Genomic DNA, 17,083 nt, shown 5'->3' with positions numbered 1-17,083 from the left:
ATCTCTTTCTTTCACGAAAAGTCCAATCTCTGCATCCGCTTAAAACCCTATATATCCTTACACTTCCAGTTCCTCCTTTCCCATCCCCAATACATCTGCCCCTGCAACACTTCCTCCTCCCATTCCTACACCCTCCTAAAATTCAGCCTCCTCCTGGAAAAACATTCCAAAACTAATCACCGTGCCGTAAATCAGCACACCGCCAATAATACTCATGACCATGGCTGGCACAGTAATAATATGACTATGCGCCAACACCGCCGGAAGAGCTACACCCATCATACACAAGAAGCCCGTTGCGAAACGACCGAGATCGAGAACTCCAGAAGAGGAAGAATCGGAGAAGTCATCGGGAGAAGAACAGCGGGATGCGAGAAAATTGGGGAGAGGAGCGAGAATGAATGTGAGAACGACGAGGAGGGGAAGGTATTGGTGAAAGAGCGCGCAAGAGAGGATTACGAGAAGGAATCCGAGAGCGAGGACCTAGGGGGGATATTAGAGACTGAGAGGATGGGGCATATAATGAGGGAGAGAGATCGTACGAAAGAGAGGGAAATTATTGTTTTAAGGCCGGCGGTCATATTGAATAAGCTGGGAATGGCACGTTGGATGAGTTGCGATTGAGGTTGCGATTGAGGTTGATAGTTATCGGTCGCTTGCTTGCGTTATCGGTGTAGCTCAGTAACTATCGTATTACACACAATTGTACTATGCGATTGTCTTGTGTGTGTTTTTTGTTCTCGATAGACGGCTTGAATGAACGGGTAGATGTGAGAATTGTTGGTGGAAGATAGAATTGCGAATTGCTCAAGCTTGTTGTTAGTAAGAGATTCAAAGTATCAATCACCAACCGCCTTGGAGCTGACGTTTCGGAAGCACGCGCTTAAATGATAGCTTCATAGCCTTGTTGATCCACCCACTAAAGCAGCACTAACTCTTATCCTTTGCGCAGAACAATAACCCTCAAAGTCTTGCCATTTTAAGCTTCTAGCTACCTATTCTAAATCATACCTAACAACAGTTCGAGCTTGCCTCATCATCGTGTCTGCCTCATACAAAAGCGTCCAGTTCCTCCATTCTGCAATTTACACTTCCCAACCACTACATCCAAAGTTTTTGACGCATATTTGAAGATACCCGTGTTTTTATCTCTGCGTCTGAGTGGTTTCAACTTGCTTTTTATTCAAGATGTTCAGAAACAATTATGATAACGATTCTGTTACCTTGTAAGTCGACTACTTCTTGGTGGCATGGAAATGGAAATTGAAACTGATGAGATTGCAATTATAGCTCCCCACAAGGTCGAATCTTCCAAGTCGAATACGCTTCAGAGGCTGTGAAGCAGGGTAGTGTTGTTGTGGGAATAGTTAGCAAGACTCATGCTGTTCTTGTGGCTTTAAAGGTTAGTAGTTGTGGACTATTTACTTTCTGCTACGACTACAAACAGCAGAGTACATGATACAGCACAATTTACTATCTTCTGCTTCGCCCCCATTCTATAGTACGGAATCAAGACTAACACATTCTTTCCCAAACAGAGAAACGCAGAAGAACTCTCCTCCTACCAAAAAAAAGTAATCGCAATCGATGAGCACGTCGGACTGGCCCTCGCCGGTCTTGCCTCCGACGCCCGCGTCCTCTCCAACTTCATGAAAAACCAAACTCTCGCCTCGCGTTTAACATATGACCGAGCTATCCCCATCGAACGACTCGTCGCTTCAATCGGTGACCGCGCTCAAACTAATACTCAACATTACGGAAAGCGTCCATATGGTGTTGGTCTTCTCGTAGCTGGTGTTGATGAAACCGGACCTCATCTATTCGAGTTCCAACCATCGGGCATGACGCAGGAAATGAATGCTTGTGCGATTGGTGCGAGGAGTCAAATGGCCAGAACTTATTTGGAGAGACATTTGGAGGAGTTTCCTGACTGTGGAAGAGAGGAATTGGTTAAGCATGGTTTAAGAGCACTTAAGGAATCTCTAGCTCAAGACAAGGAGTTGACGGTCGAGAACACAAGTGTGGGAGTTGTAGGAATTAAAGCAGAAGGGGCTAAGAGCATTGAAGGTTTCAAGCTATTCGATGGTCAGGATGTAAAGCAATGGGTAGATTTGGCAGCGGATAGTGCAGAAGGCGCAGAAGGTACCGAAGCTGCGGAGGGTGGTGATTCGATGGAGGTAGATGCATAAATGAAGGTTGAACAATTTGGATGGCACTATGGATCATGACTTTAGCTAATAGAAATGAGCTCTGAACGCAGTGTTCTTGTTGTCTGCAAGTGATTCGAATTTCAAACTCAAATGGCACAATTAAAGGTAGGTACAGTGCGAGGATGTCGGAATGCTAACCGTATGGCTATCCCAATCTGAACTTTTGGACGCATTTTGGAATATCCATAAAAATGTCTGATTTTTTTTTGAACACAGAGACGATTGCTTCAGATATCGGTTCTAAATGTATGGAATATTTTCCATGCATGTAATCTCACATGAGATCCGAAATGAAGAATGAGATTGAGATTGTAATTTCGGTGATTCTCTTGGATGTTCCGAGTGTATACAATGCTTACAAGGTGCAGGTTGGAAGATTTACTTAAGGGGGGGGGGGGGGGGGGGGGGGGGGGGGGGGGGGGGGGGGGGGGGGGGGGGGGGGGGGGGGGTGGGGGGGGGGGGGGGGGGGGGGGGGAATATAGGAGGTGAGATCACCTAATTACCTCTGAAAATATCGTACATTTCTATCTGTAGGCTAAGTTGGGTGGGTGTTGAAGTTATCTTGGGAGTGGGAAGAGGAGGGGAGGGAGAAGGAGAAGGAGATGGGGATCTGTTATAGGTTCAGGTGGAGAGCGAAGCATTGGTAAGCTGGGGGTCTGTTGTGAAGTGAATATCTTCTAATAATCCTTGATATTCGATATGAATCTTCGCCTACATAATAACTTAGTTCGTGAACTTCACTCCATTATATCCATAGTTTCGTTATTGTATTAAGATTTTGAATGGCTAATTTGATCTATGACATGTAACTATTGATTGGAAACAGGAAACTGATACTTTGATATTCTGTATGCTATAGTCCATGCTAACAATGCATTGCCAAAATCTAAAATGCTAAGGGGTATGTTACCTTCCGTCTCCTTTGTTGGGCTTGTACTCCTTATTTTCAACATACTCAGCGCTTGGTGTGCTTTCTGTGGAAGAAAGTTGAGATTTACGTCCGTGGTGACGGAGATGTAAATCCAATTTGTCTTTCCCGCTCTGAACACTCGCCTGTCCAAAATGTAAAGACAAGACTAACGCATCTGCAGTTGAAACATCTCCCTACTGTATCAGGCATCTCTATCCCTCGAGAAATAGGACACCTGTCTACTCATTACCCCACTCCAATTTAAATCTTCCTTCCGTCAACTTGTAGTCCCTCAATGCCTGGATCGTCTCTTCTGCCGTCTTGCAATCAACCACGATATTCTTATTAGCCTCTCCCACGAAGCCAGCCTCTACAGAATTTTTCACCCATGCCATTAATCCATCCCAATACCCATCCACGTTAAGTACGACAATACCTCTCGTATGAATACCCAACTGATTCCAGGTCACCACTTCCATCAATTCCTCCAGGGTACCATACCCACCTGGCAACGCAACGAAGCCCGAACCTGGACCCCCAGCAATAACCTCCTTAGCCATCATTGATTTCCGCGCATGCATATCCTTTACCACAGTAGTTCTCCCATAAATCTCATATTCAGGAAGTCCGTCTCCGTTTTCGGGTGTCCCGGTTCCGTTTTCCTTGCTGTGAATACTCGCCGCGTCGCTGTTGGGCCCGCGCTCATATTTCACCAATGGAGCGGGTATGATGCCGTGCACGGAAGTGGGACCTGAGAGTGCAACGAGGGTTCGAGCTACTTCACCCATGAGTCCAACGGTGCCGCCACCGTAGACGAGTGATATGTTCTGCGCAGCCATGTGTTGGGCGAGAGAACGCGCCATGGCCATGTGAGAGGGAGAGAGGCCCGGGGAAGAGCCGCAGAAGACGCATATTTTCGTGGGGGGTGGAGAGGTAGAGGAGGAGTTGGTTGTTTGGGCTAAGGGAGAAGAAATCGATGGGTTGGTTGATTCGCGGAGGGAGGGGACGGGGGAAGCGGCTGAGAGAGGAGAGGCGCCACCGGATGCCATTTTGTTTTATTGAGATGAAAGTAAAAAGTGTGGATGATAGTGATGTTGTTTGTGAAGTTGGAATTAAAAGAATATCTTGTGTATTGAAAGTCTTGTTTGTTGTTGTATCTTGTATACTGTCTGTTGGATTCGAGGTCTGATCAAGTATGTTACGTACTTTAAGTACCCAAGAGAATTAGTGGTAAGAGTGGATGTATCTGCAGGTACGAGTTGTCTGGTGACGATCACAAGAGAGAAGGAAACCTGTAAGAAAAGGAAACGTGGTTTGAATTTGGAGAAAGGAGTGTGTTGATTTCTTGGTACGGAATTGACTGAATCACCGTGAATTATCTCTGATCCCATATGTGATTGGGAAGAGCCCTGGAGAGGTACGAAATAGTACGAGGGCGTGTTTTTGATGATTGCCGCTTTCCATAAGCGAGAACATCAATCTTCGAAAAATAACAACCTCATATATAAATCTATATATCATCATGTTATTCCCCTAAGAAATTTTATTATATAAATCTCATAATCTAAATTAAAATGAGGCTATTCCCAGAATATTATTCAACCATGAAAGTTGTTATCTCCATGGTTTTCAATAATAAGTTCACATACTTTTATAGTATGTAGAACAGCATTATCAATAACTTCTTGAGGTATATTAGACCATTCTTTTTCCCAAGCTTTATGCATCTCTTCTGTATTTAAGGGATAAGTGCCTGTATCTCGTCGTTTTCGAATCTGTATACGTATATACCTCCACATATGCTCTATAGCATTCATATCAGGAGATTGAGGTGGCCAGTCGAAGCTTATGATATTGGACTTTTTCATGAACTCCTTGATATAAGAAGCTTTATGTGCTGGTGCATTATCCAATATCAGTATGGTATTCATACCATTGCTCTCATTAAGCTCTTGTATCTATGGTTCAAGCTTAGGTTCTAAAAACCCTTTAAAAAAGCGATACCAGTCAACCCCTCCTTTGTCGCGGTTCCCCCTTTTATATGCAACACTCTTCTTATATGTCGTACTACTAGCAATAGGCCCAGGCTTCTTCTTCCCTCGTAGATCGTACTCTCTTTCTTCCTGTCGTTGACTGCCTGCAAAGGCTAATGTATGCAATGGATCGTACTCTTGATTCAGTCGTTCCAACTCCTCTTTAGCCTCCTTCTTCTCTTCCTCTGTTTCAGTTGCATATATGGTGCATGGTCCAGGACGCTTTCCTAGGCATATACCCCCAAAGAACTGACCACAGCCATATTGTAGATTCGAAGTAGAAGCTTGTTTCACATCTTTATGTTCGTATTCTTCTGGGGTACACCACATTCTATGGGTATCTTCTTCGAAGTTGCGTATTGTAGCCGCATCAATAAATATGACTCTCTCAGGGGTTTTCCTTAGTATTTCTCGTAAATCTGTAGCTCCTACAACCCTTTTTTTCCGATGTCCTGCATTCAATTGTGGCTTTTTCGTAGGTATAGTATGGGAAAGACGATTCGCGTACATGACCTTCCAAAAGGTCGAAACGTGAATCTTTTTCTTATGCGTTTTATTCCAATTCGAAGTATGTTGATCTGCAGATAGCATTCTACTACTTCGAGTTGCCTTAACCATAGAAACTAGCATTTGTTGTTCGCGTGGTCCCAAAAGAGGTTGCTGTCCTCGAGTACGTCTATTTTCAACATTCGATATATCAGCCAATGGAGGTCGTCTAGCTCCGCCACGCGTACCATTCGATTCGTCTCGATCTCGCGCACGCTGTCGTATATATCTTATAGTTCTTTCCGAAAATTTATGATCCCAATATGCTGCTTCCTCTTGAGCAGTAGTAACTCCAGCCGTACGTACGATTGCCTGCCTAACTCCATCAGGCACCTCTTTTCGATTAGTTTTGGGTATTCGCGGGTGTACCCCTTTACTTCGTCGACCTTTATGAGGCATAATTTAATGATTTATATAGAATGGTTGAATTTTAATTGAATTTAAAAGATCTAAAAGCTGAGAACGCGTTCTTGATACCGCGCGGTTTTGGGTCGCGCACGGGCCCGGCAATCATCAAAAACACGCCCTCGTAATGTTAAGATAATTGTTGGGTGTGATACACTCCACCCCGCAGTCTGTGGGGTTGTTAGCGCGGTATGATTGGTGTGTGGATGATCACAAGGGGTCGAAGCTGAAGGGCGGTTATGTCATTGTGCTTATGTAATCGTAACCTCTCACTGCATGCAAATTTCCCTACGCAATCGCTTCCCGGTGAGCTACTGGGTAATTGATCATTTGATGGACTCGGGTATGAAATTATTCAGAAGATGTTCAGACGACATCAACATCATCGATATTGATGAGTTGGTACAATGGAATTATAAGGATCAAGAATCTGGTCATTGACAATTCCTCGGTTCACAGCATGATCCTCATGGTGAATTCGAACTTGTTGATCTCACAAGTGTGTTACCCAGCAATCACTCGTTGAAGCACCACATCTCAATCTCCAGCGAGGATCAATTTTATGAACTATCTGCCAAACAATCGTTTCGAGTAAGGTTGCAGTCAGATGTTTTGTTCGTATGATCATCAGATTTGGAGTTGTTGTTGTTTTCTGTAGTGTATTCGCTGCTATGTTTTGCCTAGTATCCATCCACCTATTCTCTATCAATGACAAAAGATCGAAAAATCAGCCCATACCCTCGCCTCCTCTTCCTAAACGCATACTCAAACCAGCATCTTCGTCCTGTCAATGCAGACATCACACTTGCTTCCCCTTATCCCTTTCACAAATCAATATGTGGAAATCTTAGACTCAACCCTCTTTATTGCTTTAGTCCGGGTGCTAGAGCTTGGCTAGTGAGGGGAGTAGCCCGGATTTGGGGAGTCATATCGGTACCTATCTGGGCTGTCTTAGAAACGATTTCCTAACTTTGTTGAGTCGGGGAAGGAGGGAGAGATGACGCATTCGAACTACAGATGGGAAAGAATTTGGAGAGGACGGAGAGGGAGTTGTTGCATCATGGATTGGCGCTTCAACCAAGGATCGAAGGGAGGTTTGCCATGAGATGAAAGAGTTGGAGTAAGTAGATCTGTGTTTATAGGTTTCGCATAAGTGATTCTACTAGACTTGGCATTTATTTGCGGAATATTAAAATAGTAGAATAGTAAAAGTAGTCGATCTAGAATTTAGTGCCAAGAATGCATGTTGATATTAAGAAATGTCAGAAATCTATCCCAATCACAAAATTTTGAACTAGAATCACAGAACTTGAACTTTAGATTGCCAACTCGTATTCTTGCCTAGTCTGTTCATTGAGGCTAAAAATCATACAATATAGTAAAGGGTCCGCAAACGATGAGAAGTCAAAGACCTCAGATCAGAACGATCTAATAACTATTTGAGAAAACATGAACATCTTGATTCCTTTCAGTATCGTGCTCTTTTGCTTCCCTGGATTATGAATCTTAATTTGAATGTTCAATTTTGTCTTTACTCCTCTCAACAGTAACAATTACTTACATCTAATAGCAAGCTTCAATGAGCCGCTATGGTCTTGTTCCTCAGGAGAAGAGGGACATGAGAAGGAAGAGGGAGGAGGTAAACTTCAATAAGGAATTTTTTTCTCGAAAAGGGAATGGTAGGGTTGAATCTCATCCTACTTTCCGATTTCTAAGGGCGAGTGTGAATAAGCCTCTCTCATATTGTGTTCTAGGACAGGAGAGAGAGCGAGAGAGCGAAAGATTTATGTTTGGAAAACAAATATAAATAATTTAGGTCTGAACGTAATTTGGGGCCTCACTCTTTGAATGGTCTTTTAATCGATCAAAAACTTCTGATAATAGGTATCGAGTAGCAAATTTGGAGAAATATGGTCATTCCTACACCCTCTATACTCCTATCTCATATATGAAACACTCTCTTCCTACTACTCAAATCAAGCGCTACTGATGAGTCTCCCGCCCCAGTCCCATGGAGAAAAGTGGAGAAAGTCAGAATACTGCATCTGTGAGAAATCTTCATAGACTTTTTCAAAATGATATCAAACAAACATTCTAGAATTAATTCTACAGAACCCTCCAAAATTCAAAAAAATTCATCTCACCAGGTATCTCAAATACAAGGGCATAGAACCAAAAAAAAGTGCCATCTACCTCGTTTTGAGCATCTTGTCTATCCATTAAGCCAGAACGACGCCCAAAACGAGATAGGCGAAAGACATGAAGAAGTTCTAGACTATATCTCGGATTAACCTTCCTGCTAGTGGTTTGGTCAAGTGAGTTTTCCTGAGTTGTAACAATTTATTGGTGAACATGGGGAAAGATCTCTTAGACAAAATTAGATTGTTGTCTGCTCTATGTATTAGATTAGGGAGCAAATTCATAGATCTGTAGTAGTTGTCTAATTTCAGCATGTGCTTTGGATAAGAAAGTAAGGAGCTGAACAGGTTTTCTGTGGTGGAAAGGTAACAAAAGACCTGATCATCAACCATATATGATTAAGAAGGTGTTATGATAATCTGGGATGGTAATGAATAGCAAATGATCATTGGTAAAACAATAATATCAACCTTTGCTCCAGAACAAAGATCCAGCCTATGGTTTATTGACAAAAGTTCATATCTCTTTAGACTTAATGATAGTAATATCATGAAGGGGCAGGTTACATACCCATAGATTCAACTAAAATAAGTTCCAATACAGTTCACTCTTGTAAACAACTGTCCACTTCCATTTCTCTCACACCAAAAGCTTTCCATCTGAGCAATTCCCATGTTGCTGCCTCGAGGCACCCATCATGTCGCCGACTAAGCAGAACCTCAAATCTGACTGGATATAGTAATTAGGGCAACTTTTACCCTTGGACCTGATTTCTTTCTCCCACAATCTCTTTAATCCCTTTTAAAGCACCAACCTTTCAAACAATCCAAAGCTTCCACTCCATCAACATCAACACCAACTCCAACTCCAACAACAAATTCAACCCCATACAAACATTTACAATTGCTCCGTTGCCTTCGCATCCCATAATGCCTCAATTTTTTACTGACTTGCTGTGCATTGGCATGGTTGTAGGCCTATTTGTAAGTTTTCCAATACTTTCTCTTTGCCTCCAAAGATCGGGAAGAAGCAGCCTTCGTACTTTATGGAGGCTGCCACTGTTCGTTCAGTATTTGACAGTGTCCAATAAGTGATACGTACTAACAAATGGGGTAGATCTTAGTAGTTTTAGTTGTATGCCCTCGACTGGTAATCGTGTTCTTTGCGCAAATAGTGAGAGAAATAACGAGAAATCGTTTGCGATTTTAGGAGAGAAGTAATTGTTGAGAATATGTAAGTCTTATTCATGAATCTCCCTTTTACTTTCTGAGAAGTTTGTGAGACCCAGCAACACTTAATGCTCTCCAATAATTTAAAATATTTCTTGTGCCTAACGAGGAGATTTTAGATTGCCGTTCGCACCACCGGGAAGCGCATCAAAAGCCAAGACAAGAGATATGCATCCACTGCACCTTGCAGTTCGATGGGTAAGTAATGTTTCTTCAACCCAAAACAAAGACGCAGCAATATACTAACACATTTCGTAGCGCAGAGAGATAAATAACCAACGCACCCACAACAAAACCTCTTTGCATCGGCTGCCGCAGAGGACTCAACCTATTTCACTCGACAGGCAAAAACCGACGCGGCCCATCGACGTCAAAAGATGCGCTGCCGTGTGATCAATCGGATGGTCTCGAACAATCGTGGCTCCTTCCTGGAATATCTTCCGTGGTATGACATTGTCCTTAGTCATTCCTGATTGAAAGCTAACATCATTGCAGTTATACCGAAAGAGCGAGAAGGGATTCATTGTGCATGAAGACGTATTTCATACTATCATTCATCCAAAACCTATCACCCCTATCCTGGGCCCTTCAGGACTCTCTTCTAAATCCTCCTTTCAAATTCAATTCCAAATTCCAAATTCAAAGATATCGATGATCAAATGCGAGATGATTTGAAAGAAACAATTTATCCAGAACTACGCTACCCCATCCAACGGGCGACTGGCAGACCGAAAACCAGTAAATCAAGCGCAAGATTCAACCCCTTCAGTGATTCGCATCGTTGCATAAAGTTTAAAACAAAGCTTCATGCTCATCTTGAGCATTAGGAAGTTTGCCGACGCCCATTAGGCAGCGCAGCATTATAGCTTGCATTTCAAGAATCCCTGACTTGGTTACGAGATGCTCTTTCTAGAACATAGATGCCGAGTGCCACAATAAGCTACGGCATGGATTGCCAACTAGTCCATCGAATAGTCCTACCTCACCATCTTACTCGCCAACCTCTCCAAATTATATTCCATCTAGTCCAAAATATGCTGAATGGACTATAACTTGGCGTTCTCAAGTAAGACACTCTGGCTATGGAAATCTCGCAAGAGGTCAAATTGGAGCAAGCACTTTGAAGGGAAGATCGAGCACTTCACTCTTCCACTCCAACCTCCATCTCGGCAAGCATAAAAGCCTCGAAAAGAGTACCTGCGCCAACTACTTCTTTACGCAAAGGGGTTCCAAACCTTCCAAGCCGCCAAATGACAATTGATCATTAAATCCTGCGGAGATTATTAAATCCCGGGTTCCAATTTCCTATTAAACACGGCACAGTTTCACCACAATAATAGAAGAATTTATGGGAGCAGACATGAGAATGAACCAACAAGCTTTGAACCGACGGGGTTTGCAATCCTTTTCGTTGCCCCGGCACGTCAGCCCGTTGAATATCAACGGTATACGAGGCCAACACTGCATACATGCAAATTTGCAGATCCTGAGGGACCCAGCAATTCACAGGCCATGCTGAACTCCATCCGAATACTCTGATATTGCTTCCGCCGCCCGATCCCCTAATCTGGACCACCAAGATATCTTCGAAGCGATAAGCCAACAGCACCCATCGGTGCAACACCATCAAGACTCAAGACTCTGGAAAGTAATGTCTATCTGCCCATCCTCTGCGACACAGTCCAGAAAACCTGCAACAACAAGGCATGGTGCCTTTGTGGGTGGGAAGTTCCAGGCACTCACAATAACACAGGAGGAATGAGCGAAGCCCCTGAAGCAGGCCCAAGCAAACGGGGCTTCAACATATCCTCATTCTGCGGGTGCTTGGAACTTCCTGAACCGGTACGTACTGCCTACAAGAATGCGATTCTCAAGATGAGTCCGGTGACACCCACCAATTACTCGTTCGATGGATATAACATGATTTTCAATGCGAGTCTTACCACACCTACAAGCTACTCAGCTGGTGACCATCATGGTTCAGAAACTCTTATTCACTTCTCTCTCTATCTCTTTGAGTAGCAAAAGTTGTCATCGTAATGATGAGAGTACTCGGACTGCACCAATTGAATCTTTGCGTAACAATTTGGTCGCTTTAAATTCATCAAGAAAATGCTCTTATACACCCATAAGAACAACATGATAGGGATTCTCTTCCTCGATGAATTTTCGCCTTTCTTCCCCTTGGCTTGGTATTTGCCTTCCGAACCACGCCTTGATGATTTCAAACTTGAGGGCAGTCTGTGTGGATTTTTTGGACAGAGACGAGGTCAATCCAAATGATGGTGGAGAACCAGATGACTTCTATCAAGATTATCAACCCTCTCAACAGACAAACGGCGCGAGACCAAATCATAAAAACCGCTGCACGGAATAATCAAACTGCATTCTTGGAGATGGACCGACTTGATCGATCTTTCCAGCACCTGGGCCATTCATCTTACCATTTCTTGGTATCCTGACACCAAGCTCAACAGGATAAGCCCAAGCTGCAGGATTTCACTCCTGTTCAGAAATTGTTATTTCTCCGGCTTTCAGCTGGTATTCTAGCAACTCTTCTCGGCAATGCAAAAATACCTCTCCTGAAGATGAGCGAAACCTGCCAGGTTATCCTCAGCCGGGCCTGAACTCGTACACAGTTGAAGAGAGTCCCCGATATCGCTATGTAGCAAGGAAAGATGGTGGAGAGTCAGCCACTCAAAGCAAAGGCGGATTTCATTTTCATTAGTCTTATTGCAGAACTTAGATAAAACGTCTGAGTAAATTTAAAGTCGATGTGGCAGTCTCTTCCAATTCCCATGCAAGTTCCGTCGCGAATCTTTATATGTTTGATTTGAAGCAAAGACATCCGTTTATGTCGAACAGTCTAAGCTTATGAAACCAGGACAACAAGGAAAGAACGCAACTAGACACTGTGATTACTTCGAATACTCGCTTTTTTGGTAAAAAAAAATTACAGACGTGAATCTCGCTTATGGCCATCGGTGTTTTACATAGCTCCTCTCCCTTGCGGTAATAGCCCTCTGGCTGATAATTTCGATGCCTACCACCATGAACTGAGATCGTCAGCAGCAAGAATTCAACAAACTCCACCTTTGTTTGAGAAATCGTGGGTGCTTTTGATATGGAGTTAGAATGCACTTGCTCCACTCCGACTGCACTAGCAGCTGCTTGCTCGGATTCTTTCAAGTCATCGTTGTCAGACCTCTGGTTTTCATAACCAATCGTTTCGCGAGTCGTTGCATTATCTCTCGTGCGTCGGTCCTCCTTCTCTTATCCTTCCAGTATTTGCAGCGAAAAGACAGAGAGAGGAGCGATCTAGAACCAAGGGACCCTATGTCACGTCTTGAGTGGAGGGAATGCAGATGTACAGGTCATCGAGCTTTTGGGCCTTCTTGTGATTCATCTTTCTTACCTAGAATGATGATGGATTGTTTTCATACTTTAAAATTCCAAGCCGAATTGCGCTGTAAGTGGAAATGGAGCCAGAAAAAAAATTGTTGTGAAAAGCAGCTGACCATTGTAGATCTAATTATTTTGAAGGAAGACAAATTGCGATTTATTGGGAATCATTATACATGGAAGCAAAAGCTACCGCCGTTGGTCTCGAGAACTCCTTTCATGTACATCACTAACGCCTCTCCAACCCCCCATTTTTACGTGACTTTATCCATAAGCACTTAAAGGATCAGAAGAATCTCCACCAGATGAAGATGATCATGAAGAGTCCCAGCCCGCCAATTGGTCCATATTGTTTCAACATCAGTTCCCAATTGATTCTTACGGCAGCTTTGCGATATTTCTTGCTGTCTTCTCTCAATCTGCTGCTCACTTCACCCATACGCTCCAGGTTGTCTCCTCTGTAAAGCAAGTCTTCAATGTTCTTGGTCATGACCTTGGTGACATCTCGAAGTTCATCGTTAAGCTTGTCAAGATTCTGTGTTGCTCGTGTATCGGAATATGTGGATTTTGTCCGCGAAATGAACGTGTCGAAATCCATGAAGGCATATGGGCGTAAAGTTGGAGAGTGTACCTGAGTGGCGGGGTAGGTGGTGTTGAATTCGGTGCAAAGATCAGAGAGGTATGTGAATGCAAGCTTTCGTGGGTATGAGCGTTCGCAGATGCAGAGGAAAACGATGTCGTTGGCGATCATATAGCTGAAATATTGTCAGAAAGGTATGCATGATATATCCACTATGAATTCTAGCTGCTAATGGATCACAGGCAATAGAATGGCAGATAGCAACTCTGTCTCTGCAGAACATAGCATCGAGAATTTCCATTTCGAGTTCAGACTGGCAATAAGATCCCTCATTGCCCAAAGCCAAAATCAAGAGATATGTTCAAGAGTTTCGTGGCGGGAACAATTGTTCGTGTCTCACATGCGCATTTTATTTAGAAGAAAATTGAGATCTGCGCTTGCTAATTCTCGCTTTGCCATTCCATTTTGTGAGACCGTATGTGCTTCCTAAAAGAAGTCTCATGGCTCTAGGCTTTGCTGCATCTCACAGTGAGGGCTACAGAAGCAACGAGAGACAGGATTCATCCAAATGGACCAAAGGATATTATGTTCTTGTACGCACTGCATAGTATATGGACCGCTATCGAGCGTTGCTTGATCGGCGGAATTTCGATTCATTTTTCGGAGAACCATCTTGACTTGCGACTTGATCTCTGCCAGGGAAGTCTCAGTCTGGAAAGTACCCAAGTCAGCTTCGCAACCCCCAACTTAGAACAGCATGCGCACCTGCTCGTCGTCAACTGAGGCGCATAACATAAGGCCTGTAGTGCGAGGTTAGCCAGATTCCAACAGTATAATCAACAGTCGCCATACCATCCAGCCTCGCAATTTGCGTGGATCTGATCATCTTGTTTGGTCGTAGCTGGAGCTCCTTAAGGTACGTTTATCGAACTTATTAGGTGTTATTTTATGATTATGATATTAATACATGTGTCGCAGACCTTGTGCAGATTTCAATCTGGTAGTAGAAATATCAGAGAAAAGAAATCTCAAGAAAAAGTACAGATCAAGAAACCTGTTATTCAAAGACGTGGAAGTGTTTAAAAGGAACTGATTACTTCAATGGATTCAAAAGCTGTCCCAATTTCCATCATCCATGTCCAGAACCCTGAGTCGGATTAACTCTCTCCGAACACCGACATGACACCTTCCCCCTTATAGCACCTATAGCACGAGGCTACCAATGACGCACTAAGTGAGGAGGAGGCTACAACAGATATTTATTATATTCTCAAAAGAATATTTTGGTGAGTTCTTGTTTGTTCTCTTCAACTTTCAATTTCACAACAGTCTTTTTCAGGTCGGAAATCTTTCAGTCAAAAGAGTCACTCGTTTCAGAAAGGAAAACCCTCTGTTCTCTAACTCTATTCTCTCTATTTCTGAAAAGAGAGGATTATACTTCATTGTCTGCTTGACCAATTCTGCGACTTTGCGTTTCTTTTCAGTTTTCTCCACCATAACCTCTACTTCCAAACCATTTTTACTACCATTATTCTGATGGCTTTACCTAGTGCGCCTCCTGTTCCGGAGACGGCAGCTCCACCGAGCTCGCCTGTTCTAGGCCCCGCGGATTCTGGAATTAATCCCCAGACCGCGGTGGCAGCGACATCGATCCCGGTGTCAGAAGCTTCGTCCTCGGCTTATAACGAGGCGATTGGGTTGCTCGACCCAATCGCCCCGTATCAAACAGCAGCAAGATCAGTCAGTACACTCATATAATCACGTGTTCAATATTTAGATAACGAGCTAATATTCAATCTTAGGAGAGGAACCTGGCTCCTACCAGGGAGATGAACCAATTGCCTGCAGAAAGACCGCTCAGTGATCATTTCATGATCTCATCCTGCTCGGATAGAGCCTACGTCCCAACGCCATTCAACACCCCTCGCACTGCATCCGGAAGAGAGTCTCACCCTCATCTTGCACAAGATTCCTCCCCTAGAGGAGAAGAAAAGCCGACTATCAGAAGAGTAGCACCTCGTATCCTTAGTGGTGATTTAGGCGAAAAGGAGAAGGTCTATCTTCGCGGAGGGGGTCCAAAGAAGAGGCGTGGTGGTGCTGCTGGTAATGCTCGCAAGAAGCCAAAGCCTGACAAGTACGCGGATGTTGACCACTTGTTGTCGGACTTCAAATCACCCATCTTCCAAGAAGATGCGAATATCAAGGTAATGAATAATTTTAGATTCTTTTTACCATATCTTACTAACTGTTACCAGGCGGTTCTTACTCATCCATTGACAAAACAAACGATGGCTGAGCAGGGTGAACCATACCCTTTCGATGGAATGACTGGAGATGAGATTGCAACCACTGCCGCAGACTTCAAGTCAGATGGTAGTTACGGAAGATTTGACCCAGACTGGATCGAACAAGCTATCAAAGCATCTCAAACCCGCGCATCTGGTGGATATGATGCTTATCTAGACAGTCAGTTCGCAGAAAATTGGGCTGAAGACGAAGAGCAAATCTCAGATGAAGAAACGAAAGATCTCAATGATAATGGCGAAGATGGCGGCAACGGCGAGACAAAGCCTGAGAAAGAAGAAGAAAAGAATTAACCGATGATTAGCACCTGCTCGGCGATGTTGTAATTCTTTCGATCCTTCCACCTATTATAAAAGCTCGCAGGCATTCAACAATACCAACGACTAGAGTACGTCAAAGATATCACTGGCTTTGTCGTAATATTTCCTTACACCTAATGTTGAACCTCTTCGAAGTAGCAAACTCCCTCACAACACGACCCTTTACAACAATCATCCGAAACCTTGGCTTCTCTACTACATTCGATCTTTTTACAGCCAAGCCAGACTTTGCGCAAATTTGAGGCGCCCTCATTTCAGTTTAACTTTTCTTATTCTCAGATCAACAAATTTCATTGCGCACGCGGCGTTCAGTATGTCAGATTAGATACCCACTTGTATTTCTTGATTTCGTCGGACAGCTTCTCAAAAAGATACCTTCGGAGTTTGATTTGAGGCTGGTTCTGGGGCTAATTTGGCTTTTTTATAAAAAGTTTCAATTCTAAGTTTACGCATGTGGTGTTTGGAATCTACAGGGGATTTATGTGGCAGTTTGTAAGAAGAAGCTTCAGCTATGAATCGACTCGATGTCATACTCGAATCTCTGATAAAAAGTCAGATATTTACAACCAAGGGGAGGAATGCACGAGCCTAGCATACCTGTCTACAACTGAGAATCCTAATTAGTTGGTTCGACTTCCCGTTGTTATGTGTGGTATTTAGAAGGGGGGGGGGTCGTAGATTAGGCTTCTTCTAGTTCCACTGTTAATTTACAAATTGATTCATTTTCGTCTCGATATACCCTCTCTCGTATGATGAATATTTATTGATCAAGGTTCGATTTTGTTCCCATTGATGTAGTATTCGTAAATTTGATGATATTGTGTTTTTGAAAAATGTTTTTGTTATGAAAATACATCGCATTTGATTGTTCCTGATCAGTTCTTGGAAGATGAATCAGAAAATTGCAACGGTCAAAGACAAATTTCAACTGAGTTCTTTTCCGAAACAGTTCTCCTTTCGCCGTGGCCAAGGCCCGGATGGCTCTCCTATCAAACAGACCCATAC

The 17,083-nt window shown here is 43.4% G+C and overlaps 8 protein-coding genes across 8 annotated transcripts; 4 read left to right on the top strand and 4 right to left on the bottom strand.

The window, feature by feature from the left end:
* Positions 1 to 135: 135 nt before the first annotated feature.
* EAE98_006344 (uncharacterized protein) lies at positions 136 to 581 on the bottom strand (the record flags this gene model as incomplete). The annotated part of the gene is made up of 2 exons (XM_038953967.1): positions 136 to 483; positions 543 to 581. 2 exons carry the CDS (start codon positions 579 to 581, stop codon positions 136 to 138), a joined length of 387 nt encoding a protein of 128 aa, XP_038809757.1.
* Positions 582 to 1,188: 607 nt separating this feature from the next.
* Positions 1,189 to 2,189, top strand: EAE98_006343 (uncharacterized protein; the record flags this gene model as incomplete). The annotated part of the gene is made up of 3 exons (XM_038953966.1): positions 1,189 to 1,226; positions 1,291 to 1,402; positions 1,539 to 2,189. The coding sequence occupies 3 exons, from the start codon at positions 1,189 to 1,191 to the stop codon at positions 2,187 to 2,189; spliced, it is 801 nt and encodes a 266-aa protein (XP_038809756.1).
* Positions 2,190 to 3,359: 1,170 nt separating this feature from the next.
* On the bottom strand, positions 3,360 to 4,169 carry EAE98_006342 (uncharacterized protein; the record flags this gene model as incomplete). The annotated part of the gene is made up of 1 exon (XM_038953965.1): positions 3,360 to 4,169. One exon carries the CDS (start codon positions 4,167 to 4,169, stop codon positions 3,360 to 3,362), a length of 810 nt encoding a protein of 269 aa, XP_038809755.1.
* A 909-nt stretch (positions 4,170 to 5,078) lies between these two features.
* On the bottom strand, positions 5,079 to 6,098 carry EAE98_006341 (uncharacterized protein; the record flags this gene model as incomplete). Its single annotated transcript, XM_038953964.1, has 1 exon — positions 5,079 to 6,098. The coding sequence occupies one exon, from the start codon at positions 6,096 to 6,098 to the stop codon at positions 5,079 to 5,081; it is 1,020 nt and encodes a 339-aa protein (XP_038809754.1).
* Positions 6,099 to 9,172: 3,074 nt separating this feature from the next.
* EAE98_006340 (uncharacterized protein) lies at positions 9,173 to 10,261 on the top strand (the record flags this gene model as incomplete). Its single annotated transcript, XM_038953963.1, has 6 exons — positions 9,173 to 9,226; positions 9,262 to 9,312; positions 9,592 to 9,670; positions 9,817 to 9,917; positions 9,968 to 10,009; positions 10,166 to 10,261. The coding sequence occupies 6 exons, from the start codon at positions 9,173 to 9,175 to the stop codon at positions 10,259 to 10,261; spliced, it is 423 nt and encodes a 140-aa protein (XP_038809753.1).
* A 559-nt stretch (positions 10,262 to 10,820) lies between these two features.
* EAE98_006339 (uncharacterized protein) lies at positions 10,821 to 11,494 on the top strand (the record flags this gene model as incomplete). Its single annotated transcript, XM_038953962.1, has 2 exons — positions 10,821 to 10,917; positions 11,079 to 11,494. 2 exons carry the CDS (start codon positions 10,821 to 10,823, stop codon positions 11,492 to 11,494), a joined length of 513 nt encoding a protein of 170 aa, XP_038809752.1.
* A 1,666-nt stretch (positions 11,495 to 13,160) lies between these two features.
* EAE98_006338 (uncharacterized protein) lies at positions 13,161 to 14,340 on the bottom strand (the record flags this gene model as incomplete). The annotated part of the gene is made up of 4 exons (XM_038953961.1): positions 13,161 to 13,629; positions 14,056 to 14,165; positions 14,220 to 14,254; positions 14,307 to 14,340. The coding sequence occupies 4 exons, from the start codon at positions 14,338 to 14,340 to the stop codon at positions 13,161 to 13,163; spliced, it is 648 nt and encodes a 215-aa protein (XP_038809751.1).
* Positions 14,341 to 14,745: 405 nt separating this feature from the next.
* On the top strand, positions 14,746 to 16,806 carry EAE98_006337 (uncharacterized protein). The gene is made up of 3 exons (XM_038953960.1): positions 14,746 to 15,194; positions 15,257 to 15,658; positions 15,710 to 16,806. Exons 1-3 carry the CDS (start codon positions 14,991 to 14,993, stop codon positions 16,049 to 16,051), a joined length of 948 nt encoding a protein of 315 aa, XP_038809750.1. The 5' UTR covers positions 14,746 to 14,990; the 3' UTR covers positions 16,052 to 16,806.
* Positions 16,807 to 17,083: the final 277 nt, after the last annotated feature.

The sequence above is a fragment of the Botrytis deweyae genome, assembly GCF_014898535.1.
Source record: "Botrytis deweyae strain B1 chromosome Unknown BDEW_013, whole genome shotgun sequence".
NCBI lineage: Eukaryota > Fungi > Ascomycota > Leotiomycetes > Helotiales > Sclerotiniaceae > Botrytis > Botrytis deweyae.
The sequence above is the reverse complement of the archived record's forward strand: the minus strand, read 5'-3'. Positions and strand labels throughout refer to the sequence as shown.

Bases quoted from the DNA above. Each gene is read 5' to 3' on its own strand.
- EAE98_006337 (XM_038953960.1), top strand. From the start codon at position 14,991: ATGGCTTTACCTAGTGCGCCTCCTGTTCCGGAGACGGCAGCTCCACCG. The intron at 15,195-15,256 runs GTCAGTACACTC...ATTCAATCTTAG, and splicing joins ATCAAACAGCAGCAAGATCA to GAGAGGAACCTGGCTCCTAC. The intron at 15,659-15,709 runs GTAATGAATAAT...AACTGTTACCAG, and splicing joins AAGAAGATGCGAATATCAAG to GCGGTTCTTACTCATCCATT.